General features: G+C 38.1%; 1 protein-coding gene across 7 annotated transcripts in view; it reads left to right on the forward strand.

Annotated features, from left to right (window-relative positions):
* The window catches only part of PTPRZ1 (protein tyrosine phosphatase receptor type Z1), a 132,735-nt gene extending 118,730 nt beyond the window's left edge, over positions 1-14,005 (forward strand). For 4 of the 7 annotated variants that reach the window (XM_064702717.1, XM_064702719.1, XM_064702720.1 and 1 more), the window contains 14 exons: positions 65-161; positions 1,598-1,680; positions 2,398-2,532; positions 3,828-3,962; positions 4,986-5,149; positions 7,463-7,598; positions 8,549-8,695; positions 9,268-9,361; positions 9,604-9,677; positions 10,649-10,777; positions 11,197-11,343; positions 11,645-11,787; positions 12,337-12,472; positions 12,974-14,005. In XM_064702717.1, the coding sequence (XP_064558787.1) occupies positions 65-161; positions 1,598-1,680; positions 2,398-2,532; positions 3,828-3,962; positions 4,986-5,149; positions 7,463-7,598; positions 8,549-8,695; positions 9,268-9,361; positions 9,604-9,677; positions 10,649-10,777; positions 11,197-11,343; positions 11,645-11,787; positions 12,337-12,472; positions 12,974-13,114 (1,761 nt within the window). In that variant the 3' untranslated portion in view covers positions 13,115-14,005. Of the gene's footprint in view, positions 1-64; positions 162-1,597; positions 1,681-2,397; positions 2,533-3,827; positions 3,963-4,985; positions 5,150-5,874; positions 5,959-7,462; positions 7,599-8,548; positions 8,696-9,267; positions 9,362-9,603; positions 9,678-10,648; positions 10,778-11,196; positions 11,344-11,644; positions 11,788-12,336; positions 12,473-12,973 lie in introns of all 7 variants that reach the window. The other 3 variants (XM_064702718.1, XM_064702715.1, XM_064702716.1) reach the window with 1 other exon arrangement.
* Positions 14,006-15,906: the final 1,901 nt, after the last annotated feature.

Genomic DNA, 15,906 nt, shown 5'->3' on the forward strand with positions numbered 1-15,906 from the left:
TATAGTATTTAAAGACATTTTATGTATCTTAATAGTCACTAAAGTGTGACATACTTTTTTTCAGGAAATCCAGAGCTGTACTGTAGATCTAGGTATTACATCAGACAGCTCTAATCACCCTGACAACAAGAATAAGAATCGATACATAAACATTGTTGCTTGTAAGTAAAGGCATCACTTGTTATGTGTGAGAAATCATTATAAACAAGTACAGATTTATATGTTATTAGCAGGAGCAAAAATACTTCTACACTGAAATCTCCAGCTATTGATCAGCAAAGTGTTCCTTGGAGAGGAGTTGGTATCAGATTTCTCATTTCTTTAAGTTAGTCCTCTGACATTCTGCTGCTTTGGTGGGCATGTGTTAGCAAGATACATTTGTCTTCTGTGATGACCCAAAGGGAGTTGGGAGATTTTGTTATAATGCCATTAGAAAGCCAAAGAAGCTTTGATTGTCAAAATTAATCCATCTTTGCTTTAGAATAATGGTGATTTATTGTCTCTATGAGCTTCAAAATCCCTGGATATATTTACTGTCAAATATAAACATAAATGTTCTGGCTTTATGTTGTGTTATGCCTGGCAACAATGTAATACAGCAGCTTCATTAGCCAGTACACTTGTTTGCCCATTGCATCACTCTCCCAGATTTTTCTTCTCTGAAACAAATCTATTCAGTTTTGTTAATCTCTTTTTCAAACCATTTCCTCTGGGTTTTTGATCATTTGGTGGCTCAATACTTTTTTTAACTCTCTACAGCGTTTCAAGTTTGTTCTGATTGGAAGAAAGCTCTAAATCAAATAAATCTTCAGCATTCAGTGTCACTAAAGCTTAATTTAAAAAGTCAGAACTGGGTCAGCTGTTGGGCAGAAGAAGATGTAAACCAGCAACAAGAAATGCCAATCTCTCTGGCTAAAGATGTCTCTAAAGCGACAAAAACTCAGGGATTTTCCTCTGCCACTGTGTTTCATACCTGGTCATACAAAAGGTGCTAGCCTAGGAGTTGTTTTATTAAAAAACAGTGCAGAGGCAGCTTAGGGCAGCTGAAGTAGCAAGAATTGTCCTCTGTAAGAGACTCAAGTGTAGTTCAATCAGTGCAGGCTACAGAACACTTCATCTCCCCCTGATGTAGTTACTGCTGACTCTCCAGATGGCCAGCATTTTCAAAGCCCATTGCTCTCCAGAGTCCACTCTTTTAACTTGGAATTTAAGTTCCTCAACGCTGGTGCCTGCTGTCATTTTGAGACATCCCACTGTACAGATTTGGCAGTCAAGGCACAGGACTTATGGAAGACCTGGACACCTTTACAAGCAGCAGCTAGAGGCCATAGAGGAAGCATGTCATAGTGGCTAAAATGACCCCTGGTACTGCTGTTCAGGCCACTAGATTCTGAATCCCTTCAAACTTTGTGTTAATTTCTTTATTTTTCCACAAATTAGAATTTTTGATCTGATTCATATCCAAGGAGAGGATGTTTGCATATGTGATTGCTAGTGTATTGGTCTTGTGTATTGTAAAAATGCATTTCATTATTTTTATGAGAAAGAACATAATTCTTACCAAAAAATACTTATTTTCTCCCTTGTTTTACTGCAGATGATCACACTAGGGTTAAATTAGCACAGCTTGCTGAAAAGGATGGAAAACTGACTGATTACATTAATGCAAACTACGTCGATGTAAGTGCCTTTTTCTGTCTATTGGCCTATTGATCTGTCAGCCTTTTCTGTAAAAAAAATATGTATGGAGAGGAATAGATTTAATTCCAAAAAAGTATCACAATACTACAGATTCTGTTAAAAAAAACTTTTGCAGTTTAAGTTAAGCCTACAAAGTTAAAGCAAAGGTAAAATGCCAATTCTTTCTTGAATCCATCTTGGTATTGTAGCAGCAGCAGCTTGACAAGGGGCATTTTTGAAGAAAAAATGTCCTTCACATCTGAGCCATTTTAGAAGTATCTGAGTGCTTAATTCTCCCATCTGAGGTAATCTCATGAGAGGAAAATGCCATTTGGCTCAGAGCCTCACCAAGATACCATTAACAGTTTTCATCACATAATTATTTACATGTGAATGATCATAATTCATCTTTTAAACCCCTTTTGCAATGCATGTCTGTGTGTCTCCTAATCACTTTCATGTCAATGTTCTGCCTAAACATGGGCATTTGAACAGACAGATCCTATTTGTTGGACTGATAAACACTGGCATGACAGTTGTATTCCTATATCATTTGATACCACAGGGTTTCCACAAAGTCATCAGTTAAAAATTTAAAAGCACTTAAAAGTTTTGCCGAGTCTTCAAAAAATACATGAAATGTCGTGTACAGCTCCCAAACTCCTTTTGCTCATGGACAGTGATTTGACAAGTGTCATTTCTTTTTTTTCAATTTAGGGCTACAACAAGCCAAAAGCCTACATTGCAGCTCAAGGGCCTCTAAAATCAACAGCAGAAGATTTCTGGAGAATGATATGGGAACATAACGTGGAAGTTATTGTGATGATAACTAATCTCATTGAGAAAGGAAGGGTATGAGTACTGTTTTCTGTTTTTTACTTCTCTGATGTTGGTAGATCTACCTGTAGCAAATTCCCATCTTTCTTTTTAAAATCTGGTTTAGTCAATTATTGAGCAAAAAGCAATAATTTGTAGTAGTTGCCTGTACCTGGATTGGCTTCAGAAGTATACAGTTGAGGATTTATAGAATGAAACTAAAGAAAATATTCAATAAATCTTGAAAATACCATGTTCTAACCACAAAAATAAAAAACATCGTATACTGAAAGAAAGAATACTTGTATATAATATGAGTGGGCAGGCTCTGGGCCTTGTGCCCACATTCTGCTCCCCATCTGCTTATCTCCATGCCATCATGCACTTTGTCAGGGTTGCCTTGGACCCTGGCAAGGAGAAGAATATAGTTCAAGTGAACTTTCCTGGATATTCACTGTCTGTTCCCTGTTAACATCCTGTGGTACTCACAGTTCCTTTCCTACTACATGACTGGACACACATTTGTCCAGTGAGACCAAATGAGGTGAAATCCCACCACAGGGTGTGTTTCTCTGATTATGTGATGCGAGTTTACCTGTACCCTGGGGTCACATGAGGGGACATTGCATCTCCCTTGCCACACACTGGCAGCAATGCCTAAAGTGAATCCAAAACTTATCATAAAATCTATAAGGCATTTTTCAGTGATATAGACACAGTAATTTCAGATGAGGGCCGACTGGGAGTACCTCTTAATTTGTAACACCATGCTATAAACAAGCACACTTCCAATCCTCTTAGAGAAGGCTGTATGACTACCCAGCCAAAAGGCTGGACATATCACAGCTCTCTCCTGTATATTCTAGCCTTACACAGGCTCACTCCTACCCTCTCCTCCAGATATATACTCTGCCCATACTATAAACTAATCAGAAGCCACATAGGACTCTACTGACTTGGATGTATTCCTATATTTCCTATAGATCATGGTTTTTTCTTTAGGTTTTAGAGTGTCTATAGAATGGAAAATTCCACAATATTGGACCCTTTTAACTCTTATAGTATGATTTAAACCTCTTTTTTTGAGTTTTCCAAATAAAGAGCATCTTTGAACAGCTATCCCTCTACAGCACAAAATAATTGTTATTTGTTCTCCTGCACAGAAGATCATGTCTACTATAAACTGGGTATATTGACAGTCCCAATACAGTTTCATGCTTTATTCTGCTCTTAAATTTGAACATTTCAGCTTACTAGTTTGACATTTTACAGGTTTTCTTCTCTATTACTTATAGAGAAATTTTCTAACAGAGAAAATTTCTTTCTAACAGAGAAAATGTGACCAGTACTGGCCTGCTGAAGGTAGTGAAGAATATGGGAACTTCTTGGTTACTCAGAAGAGCGTTCATGTACTTGCCTATTACACTGTGAGGAATTTTACTCTTAGAAACACCAAGATCAAAAAGGTTTGTGACATCCTAAAAACACAAGCAGACAAAAGGAAGTGTTAAAAGATGCTCAGAATATTTTTAAGGCAGTTGACAACTCTTTTCTGCTGTATATGTGAAGATGAATCCTTTACATCTCAGCCAGCCAAGATGCTTGTGAACTTTAGTTAATTTGACCAGATAAACAAACTCAGAAATTGTAGGACCATCAGGGAAAAAGCAGTGACCACATTGGAGAGCTGATGTGGACTTTGACTGCCTGGGTAGCAGGATGATACATTTTCAGAAAGAGAGCAACTTGAAGAAAATGTGGTATGAGTTAAATTATCCACCTTATCTCCCCATTTTCCTTTTTAAAGACGTGTGAATACACACTTTGTTTTATTGTAACCAGAACCAGCATGATCTCAGCTCAGCAGGGTGATGTTAGCTACTTTGAGGAGAATTCTTAAGAAAACTTAATTTATTCCAGCCACATAAATGTCTGAGACATCTAGTCTCTCACCCTCTCTGCATAATTAATACATAATATTTGGCATTTACTATCAATTAATTTATTCTGCCTATTTTAGGAACCAGCCTCTGAATGAGATGACCTGCTTTCTGAAGGCATCCCTGCCTCTGAATTGCCATGGAGGAAGGGAGCTTAGAAAAGCAGCCTACACAAGGCTCCTTACCTTGTAGATCACTAAAGCTGGGTGAGATGGATCCTACTGTTCCTGTTCACTCAGCAGAGATGGGGCAGAGTGTCAGCAAGAGCTGGTGACTCTTGAGAGCAGCTGTAATTTGTTACCCTCCAGTGCTCTTAATCTTTCTCTATGGCTCTCTGAGACAGTGTCAGGTCATTTTCCCACTCAGTGGGCAGGCTGGTAAGGCAGAACCACAGGTCCTTCCCCTTCTCTTTGGAGGCTGGGATATTCAGAGCCAGATGGCATGCTTTGAACTAAACAGGGATGGCACTAGTTCAACAACTATCAGGTATGGAAATAAAATGAAGGAAGATGTGGGCTGCTTACATGTGGAATTATTTTTTTGTTGCAGGGCTCCCAGAAAGGGAGGTCCAGTGGCCGCATAGTGACTCAGTACCACTATACCCAGTGGCCTGACATGGGTGTTCCAGAATATTCCCTGCCCGTTCTCACCTTCGTGCGGAAGGCGTCGCAGGCGAAGCGCCACGCTGTGGGGCCTGTTGTGGTTCATTGCAGGTGTGCTTTCTAGTGCTGTAAGGTTCACTCCACTTTTCTTTTGCAGAAGAATTTCTCAGTGGTGGGTTAAGCAAAATTTCACCCTTGTATTTAACAATTCCTGATGGAGTAAGATTAACTTCTTAGCTGATATTCTTATCTGATAGTTCTCTCCTTCATAAAGCCAACTAATCAATTGTGCCACTTCTGTAAATCTGTAAATCTTCATAAACAAGATGATGCTGCTTCTCTGCACTATGTTCTATTTTTTTTTTTTTTTTTTGGCTAAACTGCTTTTACTTCTATTTTTTTCACATTTCTGTACTTCTGTCTTGAATGCTATGAGCTTACCAGATACACGTGTGGGGATAATTGTTTCATTTCTGCAAATGTATTGTTAGGATGCTTTTGGCTCATGCTTTCTTTGGTGCAGGGATACTCTGTAATCCTAAGAGGAGCTCTGTGCACAAGAGAAGACTCTCTCTATTCCTGGCTGAACTACAACTGTGCTGTTTTTAACTCTCTGGGCTCTAGGAGACATTTTCAAAGGAGGAGCGTTCTGGGGAGCGGTTGAGGTCTGCGTGTGCCGCAGTGTGCAGGCAGGCGCTCTGTCAGTGCTCTCTGGAACTGGCAGCTCAGGGAAAATTGGTTAAAAAGGGCTTGTAGGGCCTGGAATGACTTCACAATGCCCATGAAGGACCGGGTTATTGTAAAATATATAAGCAGGTTCTGGTTTTCCACTGTAGTACCTCACCTTTGATGGAACATTTGGAAAGAGAACCTCCTCATGAATTCTGTCCTTCTGGAGCTGACACTGAGAAAGCCAACAGGTAAAGTCACCTCACAAATGCTGCAAATGAAGATATTTTATTTGTGGGACAATCTAATCTGACTGACATCTGTTTTTAGCTTGGGAAATGAAAATTCCGTATCTTGTTATTCTGCTGCTATTTACATCCTGGCTGTTCTTGGGAAATTCAAAATTTCAAGTCTGATATTACTGAGATATTGGCAATACATTAGGAGTCAATTAAATTGAGTTTTTAAGAAGTGAACGGTGCTAAGTTGTGTGGCTTCAGTCAGACCTCTCCCTTGGGTCACAGGTATTAATCACCTCTGTCTGTAGGCAGTTTTGTGCAGTTTTTAACTAAACTGACCACATGCACTATGGAATTTCAAAGGAATCATCTCATGTTTGAAATATTAATTTTATTTATATTTACAGGCTGTATGGAAGACACAAATGAGGAGATTCATAAAATTTATTTTAGCTATTTTTATTTGGTACTTTTCATGTTTTGTCTTTCATAACAAGTACAGATGGTGTCTGGTAATCTTTGTACTTCTTTGTGTCTAACAGGGTATTAACAACCTGGACCTTTGGGTTTTATATCATACTTATTTAGACAGTTTATTACAGCAATCTGATCTCAGTCTACCTGTGCTCTGTGCCCCCTCTGTGGCAGAAATGAGATGACTGAATTAGCATGTATGGACTGAGCTGGATCTGCCCACAGGGGACCATACAGACCCAGCACAGTGCTGCTCTCAAGTTACATGTACAGTATACATAATGTTCTACATATCTTAGAGGGGAATTACAATTTCCCATATATTGCTAGATAACAAAAACTGACCTCTTGACCTTGTACTTCCTACCCAGATATTTTATAAATGAAAATGTTTTTCTATAGTTTTATGATACAGCTGATTTTATACTATGTTAATCAGAGTTCATAACAGGAATGAGTTGATTAACACTTTCTTCTCCATTTCCCATTGTTAAAAAGGTTTTCAGACATTGCTTGCCATCTTAACTTTGTCTAAGGAGCACTAAGCTTTTTTCTTTTACAGATACACTCTCAACAGTTCTGCCATTTCCTGGGGTTTATCTTTGAAATCTCCTGTACTGTAGTGGGTTGCAGAATGCAAATTTTGCTTTAAAGTGGGGTTTCAACTTAGAAGAATTTGAACATACTAACTGTGCCTAAGTGCTGACATATACCACCTTATGTAATATGCTTGGCAAAGCATCCTAAGGAGTATCAAGGCTCAAAATTGCAGACCTGCAGGAAATCCCTTAGTTCTATTTCAGCCAATAATGTAAAAATCAGTAGAGAAAATGATCTTTAGGTCTATTCTTGCACAAAGAAAGAGATTACTATCTTGAAGATTACTAGCCTCGAACCTTTAACAAAGTATATCATATAATAAATTCATTTTGTAGAGGACAATTTTCCATATGCAGCAGTTTGTTGAAAAAAATATGTGTATGGAAAAGTTCTATACATCAGTGTTTTATTTCAGGCTCAAGACCATTTTTTTGTTTTATAGTGCTGGTGTTGGAAGGACAGGCACATACATAGTGTTAGACAGCATGCTGCAGCAAATTCAGCATGAAGGGACAGTCAACATATTTGGATTCTTAAAGCACATACGTACCCAAAGGAACTACTTGGTGCAGACTGAGGTAAGAGTAAAATATAAATAGCATGATACTATTACAAACTTTCTGTTTGCAGGAGGAGAGATAATACAATCCTCTTGCTGGCACCACCAGACGGACAGAAACCAGTCACCAAACTAGATTTTCCCTTTTGCTTCCCTTGGTTTTATAGACATCCTTCTAGGCACACCGAGAGCAGTGCATTAGAAATTACCTTGCCTTGGGCTCTTGTCTGTTTATTAAGGAGGACTCAGAAGGAAGCCTGTATAAATCATGCTTCCTGCAGCAGTGCTTCCTTGGCAGGACTTGTATTTTTGTCATGGAGCTTTGTGAGGAAGCACCATTGTCAGGTCAGATCTTCACTGAATCTCATCAAATAGTTTATATTAGGCAATAAAATATGCTGAAAAAGCTATTTCACACAGAAAATTATATATAGGTGTTTTAAACTGAAGATTATATATAGAATATTGAAAGACCAAGAAAAAACAATAAGGGCAACAGCAGGGCATTTGAAAGTCTATTTCAGGTTTCAAGAACAGGTGGTTAGATTCCCCAGTGCCTTTCAATAGAAAAAAAAAAGTTAATCAACAGCTAGGGCACTTGTTCCAAAGGATGTGAGAGAGAAAATAGAGAATAGCAGTAGGAACCAGGGGTAGGACTGGCTTGAAAATTTTCCTCAAGGCCGTGCTTTTTACCTCTATTCTGTTAACATAAGATATCACAGGTAGTGAGGATTTGGTATTAAATCGTACATATATATATGTGTATGTATGTATTGCAAGTGTAATTGTCAATTGTGCTTGTAATGTGTGTACTGCCACTGCAGAGGGACAGCCTTCGCAATAGGGGAACACATTTGAGAAAAACCCTGTGAAAAAATACTGACCACATCAGAAGTGGCAGCTTAACCAGAGGAATCCAGGGGAATCTGAAAGTCATGAGAGCTCAGATGTTTGGTTGTGTTTTCCTAGGAGCAGTACATTTTCATTCATGATGCCTTGGTGGAAGCCATACTCAGTAAAGAAACAGAAGTCCCTGAGACTCACATTCATGCCTACGTTAATGCTCTCTTGATACCTGGACCAACAGGAAAGACCAGGCTGGAGAAACAATTCAAGGTGAGCTCTCTGAGACAACAGTGTGAAAATCTTTGGGTTTGTAAACCTCAATGACTTAAAAGTAGGTATCTCAACACAACTTTCATCAGCTTCCTCTACCTAAAATTGAACTGCTCAGCCTAAATTAAGATTAAATTTATGAAATTAATGCAGTCAATTGGGACAGAATTATTGGCATACTCTTTAACAAGGAATCTACCAAAAAAATCCACAGAAATGAGGTCATGAGAAATAGGACAGTAAGGAGGTTTTGGAAAATTTAATTACATGCCTTTGCAGGTAGATCTCAAAGGTAAAACAGCAGTCTGGAAAGATACCATTCTGGCAGATATGTCAGACTTCACCTTCAAAGATATGGTTATGGATCTAGGGTTCAAGAATAATTCTAACTGCTAAGAACAGTGAAGAAAAAATATTCTGGTGATGTGTTAAGTAGTTTAGGCAGATAATTAGATAACTAAAGTTTAGAGAGACAACAAACCTGCAATATAGGCACTCTTCTGTTTAATGCAGCTTATGAAGGAATGGCTTTTCTGCAGTTACCTGACCTTTTTTTAACTTCATTGTTTCAGTTACTGAGCCAGTCTAACACACAGCAGTGTGATTATTCAACTGCACTCAAACAGTGTAACAGAGAAAAGAACCGAACCTCATCTATCATTCCTGGTAAGCTTCTTCAAATCCTCAACAAGAACTGAAGACATCTGCATTAGTCTGGAGCAATGTTCTGTAGAGAAGCGAAGAAGTGAATTATGAATTTCACATAGAAAAACAAAATAGATGGCTGGATAGCACTTTGTCCCAATTGATGGAGCCCAGTGTTATAATTACTGTGAGATGTGAGATAATTGCTATAATATTATAAGAGTCATTGTAACATGCTTGTGAATTCATAACTTTTTTTACAGTGGAAAGATCTAGAGTGGGTATCTCATCACTGTCTGGTGAAGGCACAGACTACATCAATGCTTCCTATATTATGGTAAGTGAGTAAATATATTGGTGAAAAACAATGAACAGCTGTTTTCAGAGCTGCCATTTGGCTGATTTAGGGTGGCACAGTCCTGATTTTGAAAGCGCCTTTCTTCCATTATCACTCTCCCTGAAAGAGTTACTTCCCCCAGGAAATACTCATACCATTATTACTGGCTTTAAGTTTGGTTAAGTGCATTGCATTTTAACAGTCTGTAGAAAGAGAAATCACATCATAGTTTTAAAGATTGGTAAAGCTAAATTCTTTATGGAAAGATTTTTTGAGACAAACTAAAAGTCTCAATGTGTTAAGTAACAAGTTAGTTTTTAATGGCTTTATTGTTGTTTGTCTTCCTACCTGCTCATCTTACAGTGCTTTTGCAGCTGGCATAGCCTAAGATACCACAGTTCACCAGCTTTCCATTATCTTTTTGCTCTGTGGGTTTTCTTCAACTCTTTCCCCCTTCAATAGCTGAGAGGGAGGAGTAAATGCCTCCTGGACAGGCAGGAAAGAGATGGCAAATCTCTGGGCTGTGATCTTTTAGGTGCATTACTGCATAGGAACTCTCTTTCATGGTGAGAGATTGACCTGAGATATCTGTACAAAATATCTTGCTTGGGAATTTTGCAGATCTTTCAAGAATTCTTTTATTTGGTCAGGTATTCAGTTCTTCTGGAATTATGGATAATATACTTTTATTCTGAGTTGGCTGTTTGAGTCTCCTCTGATGTCTTTCTTCCTTTTTTTTAATATTTTTTTAAGTTTTAAAAATGTTTTCAATGTAGTTAAATCTATCCTTTTCACAAAGAAAATATTTCAGTGGAATTTTAATATTTTTCTACTATTTGCAGGGAGCCAACAAAGGAGCAAGTTTGCAATGCATTTTCTAGATTCTTGTTCTGCCCACTAGAAGCTTCCTTTAAGCATTAATACTTGGGCAGCAATTCCAAATCTGTCTTTTTTTTTTTTTTTTTTTTCAGGGTTATTATCAAAGTAATGAATTCATTATTACTCAGCATCCCTTACTACAGACTATCAAGGATTTCTGGAGAATGATATGGGACCATAATGCCCAGTTAATAGTCATGCTTCCTGATAGCCAGAATATGGTGAGTTCTGTGGCTGATTGTTATGAGTTTATGTATGAATTTTACTGGTGTTACCATTTTGAAATATGCAGGATATGAGAAAATGTCTTGGATTCTGCAAAAAAGCAGTTAAAATTAATAATACCAAGCTGAGTGTAAAATCTCAAAGTCATCTAGCAGAAATCTAGAAATCTTTGTCTAGGCAGATTGTGATTGGAATGAAAACATATTGAATCAGTCCTCTACAATTTATATAAGGAGGCAAACAGCAGTGTTTGTTTCAGTGTTATCCCACTGAAAATTTGATTTGTCAATTTAAATCTAGATGGCTGGATTTAATATATATATGACACATTATTTATTATGTTGGATTTTGTATTTTAAGAGCTTAACATTATTTACCTTTATGACTCCAATTTTGTTTTTTTTTTTTCCTGGAGGCTGAAGATGAATTTGTGTACTGGCCAAACAAAGATGAGCCTATAAACTGTGAGAGTTTCAAAGTCACTATGATTGCTGAGGAACACAAGTGTCTGTCTAACGAGGAGAAGCTCATAATCCAAGACTTTATTTTAGAAGCTACACAGGTAACAGCCATAAACATATAACTCAGGACTTGATTTTTTAAAGGTAATGCCCACATTTTTTACATTTTCAATGCTAAATTACTGATAAAATATCCATGTTCTAGAAACATCTATGGAGGGAGTAATGTCTATAAGGCAATAGGATGACATGATGAATAGAGTGGTCCAGCCTCCACAGCAGTGGGGTTCTGCCTCTGGAGGCTGGAGGTGGAACAAGGTGAAGGAAAAGAATAAAGAAAGTCAATCTTTTACAAAATTGATTTATGGGTTTTTTTGTTTGTTTGTTTTTTTAATCATTTAGGATGACTATGTACTTGAAGTGAGGCATTTTCAGTGCCCAAAATGGCCAAATCCTGATAGTCCCATTAGTAAAACTTTTGAACTGATCAGCATCATCAAAGAGGAAGCTTCCAACCGTGATGGGCCCATGATTGTGCATGATGAGTAAGAACTGCATTCTTCTGTTTGCTTCGATGTTTTTCTGTAGAACCATCCTTTCACTGCCTGAAAGCAGCTGAAATAAGGCACAAAGTCTGCACTGAACAGTAGTGGTGATGCCTCTGTTCCAGCTGCATCAACAAGAGAAACAGTTTTATTTTATCATACTTCATTTCAGTTTTATCATTTTGATACTCTAGATGGTTATGAAAGCCAGTTAATATTTCATTGCCTTTTACTGAAAGGCTTAACTATTTAGATGAGGCACCATACCGTTCTCCAGCTGTTCAATAATGGCAAAAAATAACAAAATGTTGAAACACTGAAAGACCCAAAGCATTTGGTTATTAGAGGGTTGAAGAGAAATAACTCTAAGAAGTTGTAGCCAGGTGCTGTGAAAGTTTTTTTAAGCTAGTGCTGGGCAGACTTGTTTCAGATATTGTAAATACCACATGACAGAGATTCATCTTACCATTTTGCCCCAGAATTTTTATTTTTTCCAGCTGTAAAACCTGACCCAGTTTCTAAAGTTTTATTTTGTTTTACTTTACAAAGGCATGGAGGGGTGACAGCAGGCACTTTCTGTGCATTAACAACTCTGATGCATCAACTGGAAAATGAGAATTCAGTGGATGTTTACCATGTAGCAAAGATGATAAATCTGATGAGGCCTGGAATCTTTACAGACATTGTAAGTAATAAGCAAAATGTGCACTTTTTTACCCCATGTGTGACATTAGATCTTAGAGCAACATTACTGAAGAATTTTGCATCTTAGTTTCTGCATGAATTAATCAAAACTGTTGCCCAGAGGTGTTGTAGAAAAAGAAATCTTCCTGGAAAGAATTCAGATGACAAAAAATTGAGAAAAAAGCCAACAGACAAATAGTAACTCTAATCCTGCCCCCAAATTTGCGATTGACTTCAACAAGGATCCAAGTCAGCATATAATATTTCTTTTAAAATACAGTTTTCTCCCCTACCTTTACTGTGCTCCCTATTGCTGTGCTTTACATTGTGTACAGGGGGAGCCATTAGTCAGAAAATAATAAAGCTGCTAAGTAACACAAAAAATTCTGGAGCACAGTGCATTTACAGCCTGACACATCAGCTGTTAATTAATATTGAGCAACAGTGCCACAAAATAACCATTTGTGCCAACATCCTGAGTGTACCCTCTTTTCTCCTCCAGGAGCAGTACCAGTTTCTGTACAAAGCTATTCTCAGCCTTGTCAGCACAAGACAAGAAGAAAACCCTTCAGCATCTATGGACAGTAATGGCTCAGCTTTACCTGATGGAAACGCAGCTGAAAGTTTAGAATCCTTAGTTTAATTAGCACATCAAATCAAGCATACACATCACTGCACCACAACAATCACACCTGGAGTTTACCATTATTATTTTCAGTTTTATACTTGGGGTGGGGAAAATCTGTCCAGTCACTATATAAATAATCAGACCCCAACCGTTGCTCAAACCAAGTAATTTCTGTTATCTACAACTTTACTGTGGAACTTTTATCATTAACAATGTGTGCCTTTTCTTGAAAGATTTCTTGTAATACATGGTTACATTTGGGCTAACTTGATTGACTTTTACAGTGTTTCTAATAATTGAATTGTGGTATGTTTTTTCAGTATTAGGTTTTTTGATTTATCTGGCTTTACTTTTAACTTAAAATTACCATATTTATAGATGTTAGGGAATCCTCAATTACAAACACGTCATGGGTTTAGTACTTGGTTAATTCGCTGTATTTATAACAATTTACATTTGCTAGAAATGCAACTTTTAATATAGTAGAATGTAAATAAGATACTGTTCTACATAACATTCAACATTTTAAGACTTCAATTAGACATTTAGAATAGCAATCTGATACTTACTGTAAATACTGCTACTTCTGTAGTGATCCATGGACCAAATTTATATTTATAATTGTAGATTTTTATATTTTACTACAGAGTCAGTTTTCTAGTTCTGTGTAATTGCCTTGTTAAAATGATGTAGTCAGTATGTTTTTACTTTAACAAAGTCTTCTGATATATAATTGTGCATCTTAAGCAATTTACCTTCATATAGCTGCATGTGATTTTAACTTTTTGTGGGAACTAGAAATCATATGTTTTGAAATGAAAACTTTTTATGAGACTAACACTGTACTTGGCATTGTTAAATTGTTTTTACCCTGGTATTGCAAAAATAAATATAAATATTCCAGTCTGTGCTTAGTAGTCTTCCACGCAGAGTAAACAGTCTGCACTGTCATGCAGGAGAGCTTTTACTTACAAGAACAAGGACTTAAGGCTGATCTGCAGACAGCTTCTCTTCCTATGGAATCCATAAGTTCAGGAGACATATTTATAGAAAACTTTTATGGTTTTTAATCTCTGCTCCTACCCATGCCTACTAGGAGCCCCTAGCTCCTTCTTTAGCGTTTCCTCCCACATCTCCCAGTCTGTAAATGGGCTGTCCCAGGTGTTCCAATCTCCTCTGCTAAGACACCTCTGTGCTTTCTTGGCTTCTGATCCTTCATTCAGCTGCTGAGCCCTTTGCTGCCTCCTTTGGCAAGGCAACAGCCAAACTTTGGGAGCAATAAAGCAAGCAGTCTGTGCAAGAACAAAACCAAAATGTTTCAAACTGACCTCAATCATTTTCTGTAACCTTCAGAACTGGCAAGAAAAGATACTGATTATACTGAAAGATACTGATTGTACCAAGGGGCTGGAGGAGCCTGGAGTAAAATGTTCATTTAAAACTAACGTGGGCAGCAAGACCAACTATTTTCTCACTTTATATAGCATATATATAGAAATATTGAAAGCAGAAATACTGTTCTGGAGTAGAATGCACAGAAAATAATGGACCCTATCTGAGATGAAAACTAAGCATGGCAAAAGACAGGTCTGATGTGAGATGTTAGTTGACTGATTCCTAGAGTAAGCATGTGTGAGGGAGTTCATTGTGTCAGCAGATAGATCTGGACTCCTCAGCAGTGTGGGACTGAGGATAGGTAGGTGGAGCTGCAACAAAGCCGAAATAAATTTAGATTTAGAGGAATCTAAACAGCAGAATCTTTAAAGAATCCTCATACTATTGATACATGAAATGAGCCTGAAGGTCCTAGGCAAGGAGACAGACTGGCACGGAATGTCAAAATAGCTAGCAGCAAGGGAAACATTTTCATGCTCTTACTCTCTTTTATTACAAGAAAAATAATCATATAGACAAAACAATGTATCACCAAATCACAGGGATGGTGTAAGGTTGGAAGGGACTACTGAAGGTCATCTAGAACATAGTGGGGTTCATAAAACTGTGTTAAAATATTAATGTGTTTGAATTCTCTTTTACCTTTAACCATTTCTGTTTATAGCCACAGCAGTGCAGCCCCAGAGGTTGTGGAGTGTTGAATCCATTTGGCTCAGGACCCTGGATGTTTCCCTTTCCCCATCCAGCAGAGCTGCGTGCAGGATGATTGCCCTGTCATTCCCAATGGCCATGTGCAGGTCCAGCCAGGGAATGTGCAGTGCACATGTTCCACACAGGGAGACACACGTGCCTACACACACACAGGATGGTAGAAATAGGATTCATGACACAGAGAATAGGGCTAGGATTTAAGAAGGGGGCAGGATAGAAGGCCATGGTCAGACACAGGACATGAATGGGTGAAGGTACTGGCCAGCAGCCAGCACATTTTCTCTGCTTGTTCTGATGCCTTTTACTTCCCTGTTCTCCTTAGTGCCTCTGTTTCTCCAGCCTTGTCTATCTCTTTTCAGGTAAAAAAGGTCCTTACCTAATTATTTTCATGGGTCTTAGCTTTGCTACCCCATTCTCAAATGTGAAACCTCAGATGCTGCTGCTTAGATCATCTCAGCCACAATGGTGTTATCCAGTTCCCTGGTACTTCTTAACTCACAAGCTTTTCTTTCCAAAAGGTCTCCACCAGAGTTTGGCCTTCCCTCACATAACTTCCCATGAACTGCCTGTGTAGCACCACAGGACTTTATGGCTCTCCTCCTTTCAGCTGCTCATCCCTGCTCTCTCCAGCAGCTTTCTCAGGATCTGGGCAGGTAGCTCAGTCTTGGGCCAGAGGTGCCAGCCAAGTGCCTGCAGATACA

The sequence above is a fragment of the Zonotrichia leucophrys genome, chromosome 1A (assembly GCF_028769735.1).
Source record: "Zonotrichia leucophrys gambelii isolate GWCS_2022_RI chromosome 1A, RI_Zleu_2.0, whole genome shotgun sequence".
NCBI classification, from domain to species: Eukaryota; Metazoa; Chordata; class Aves; order Passeriformes; family Passerellidae; genus Zonotrichia; species Zonotrichia leucophrys.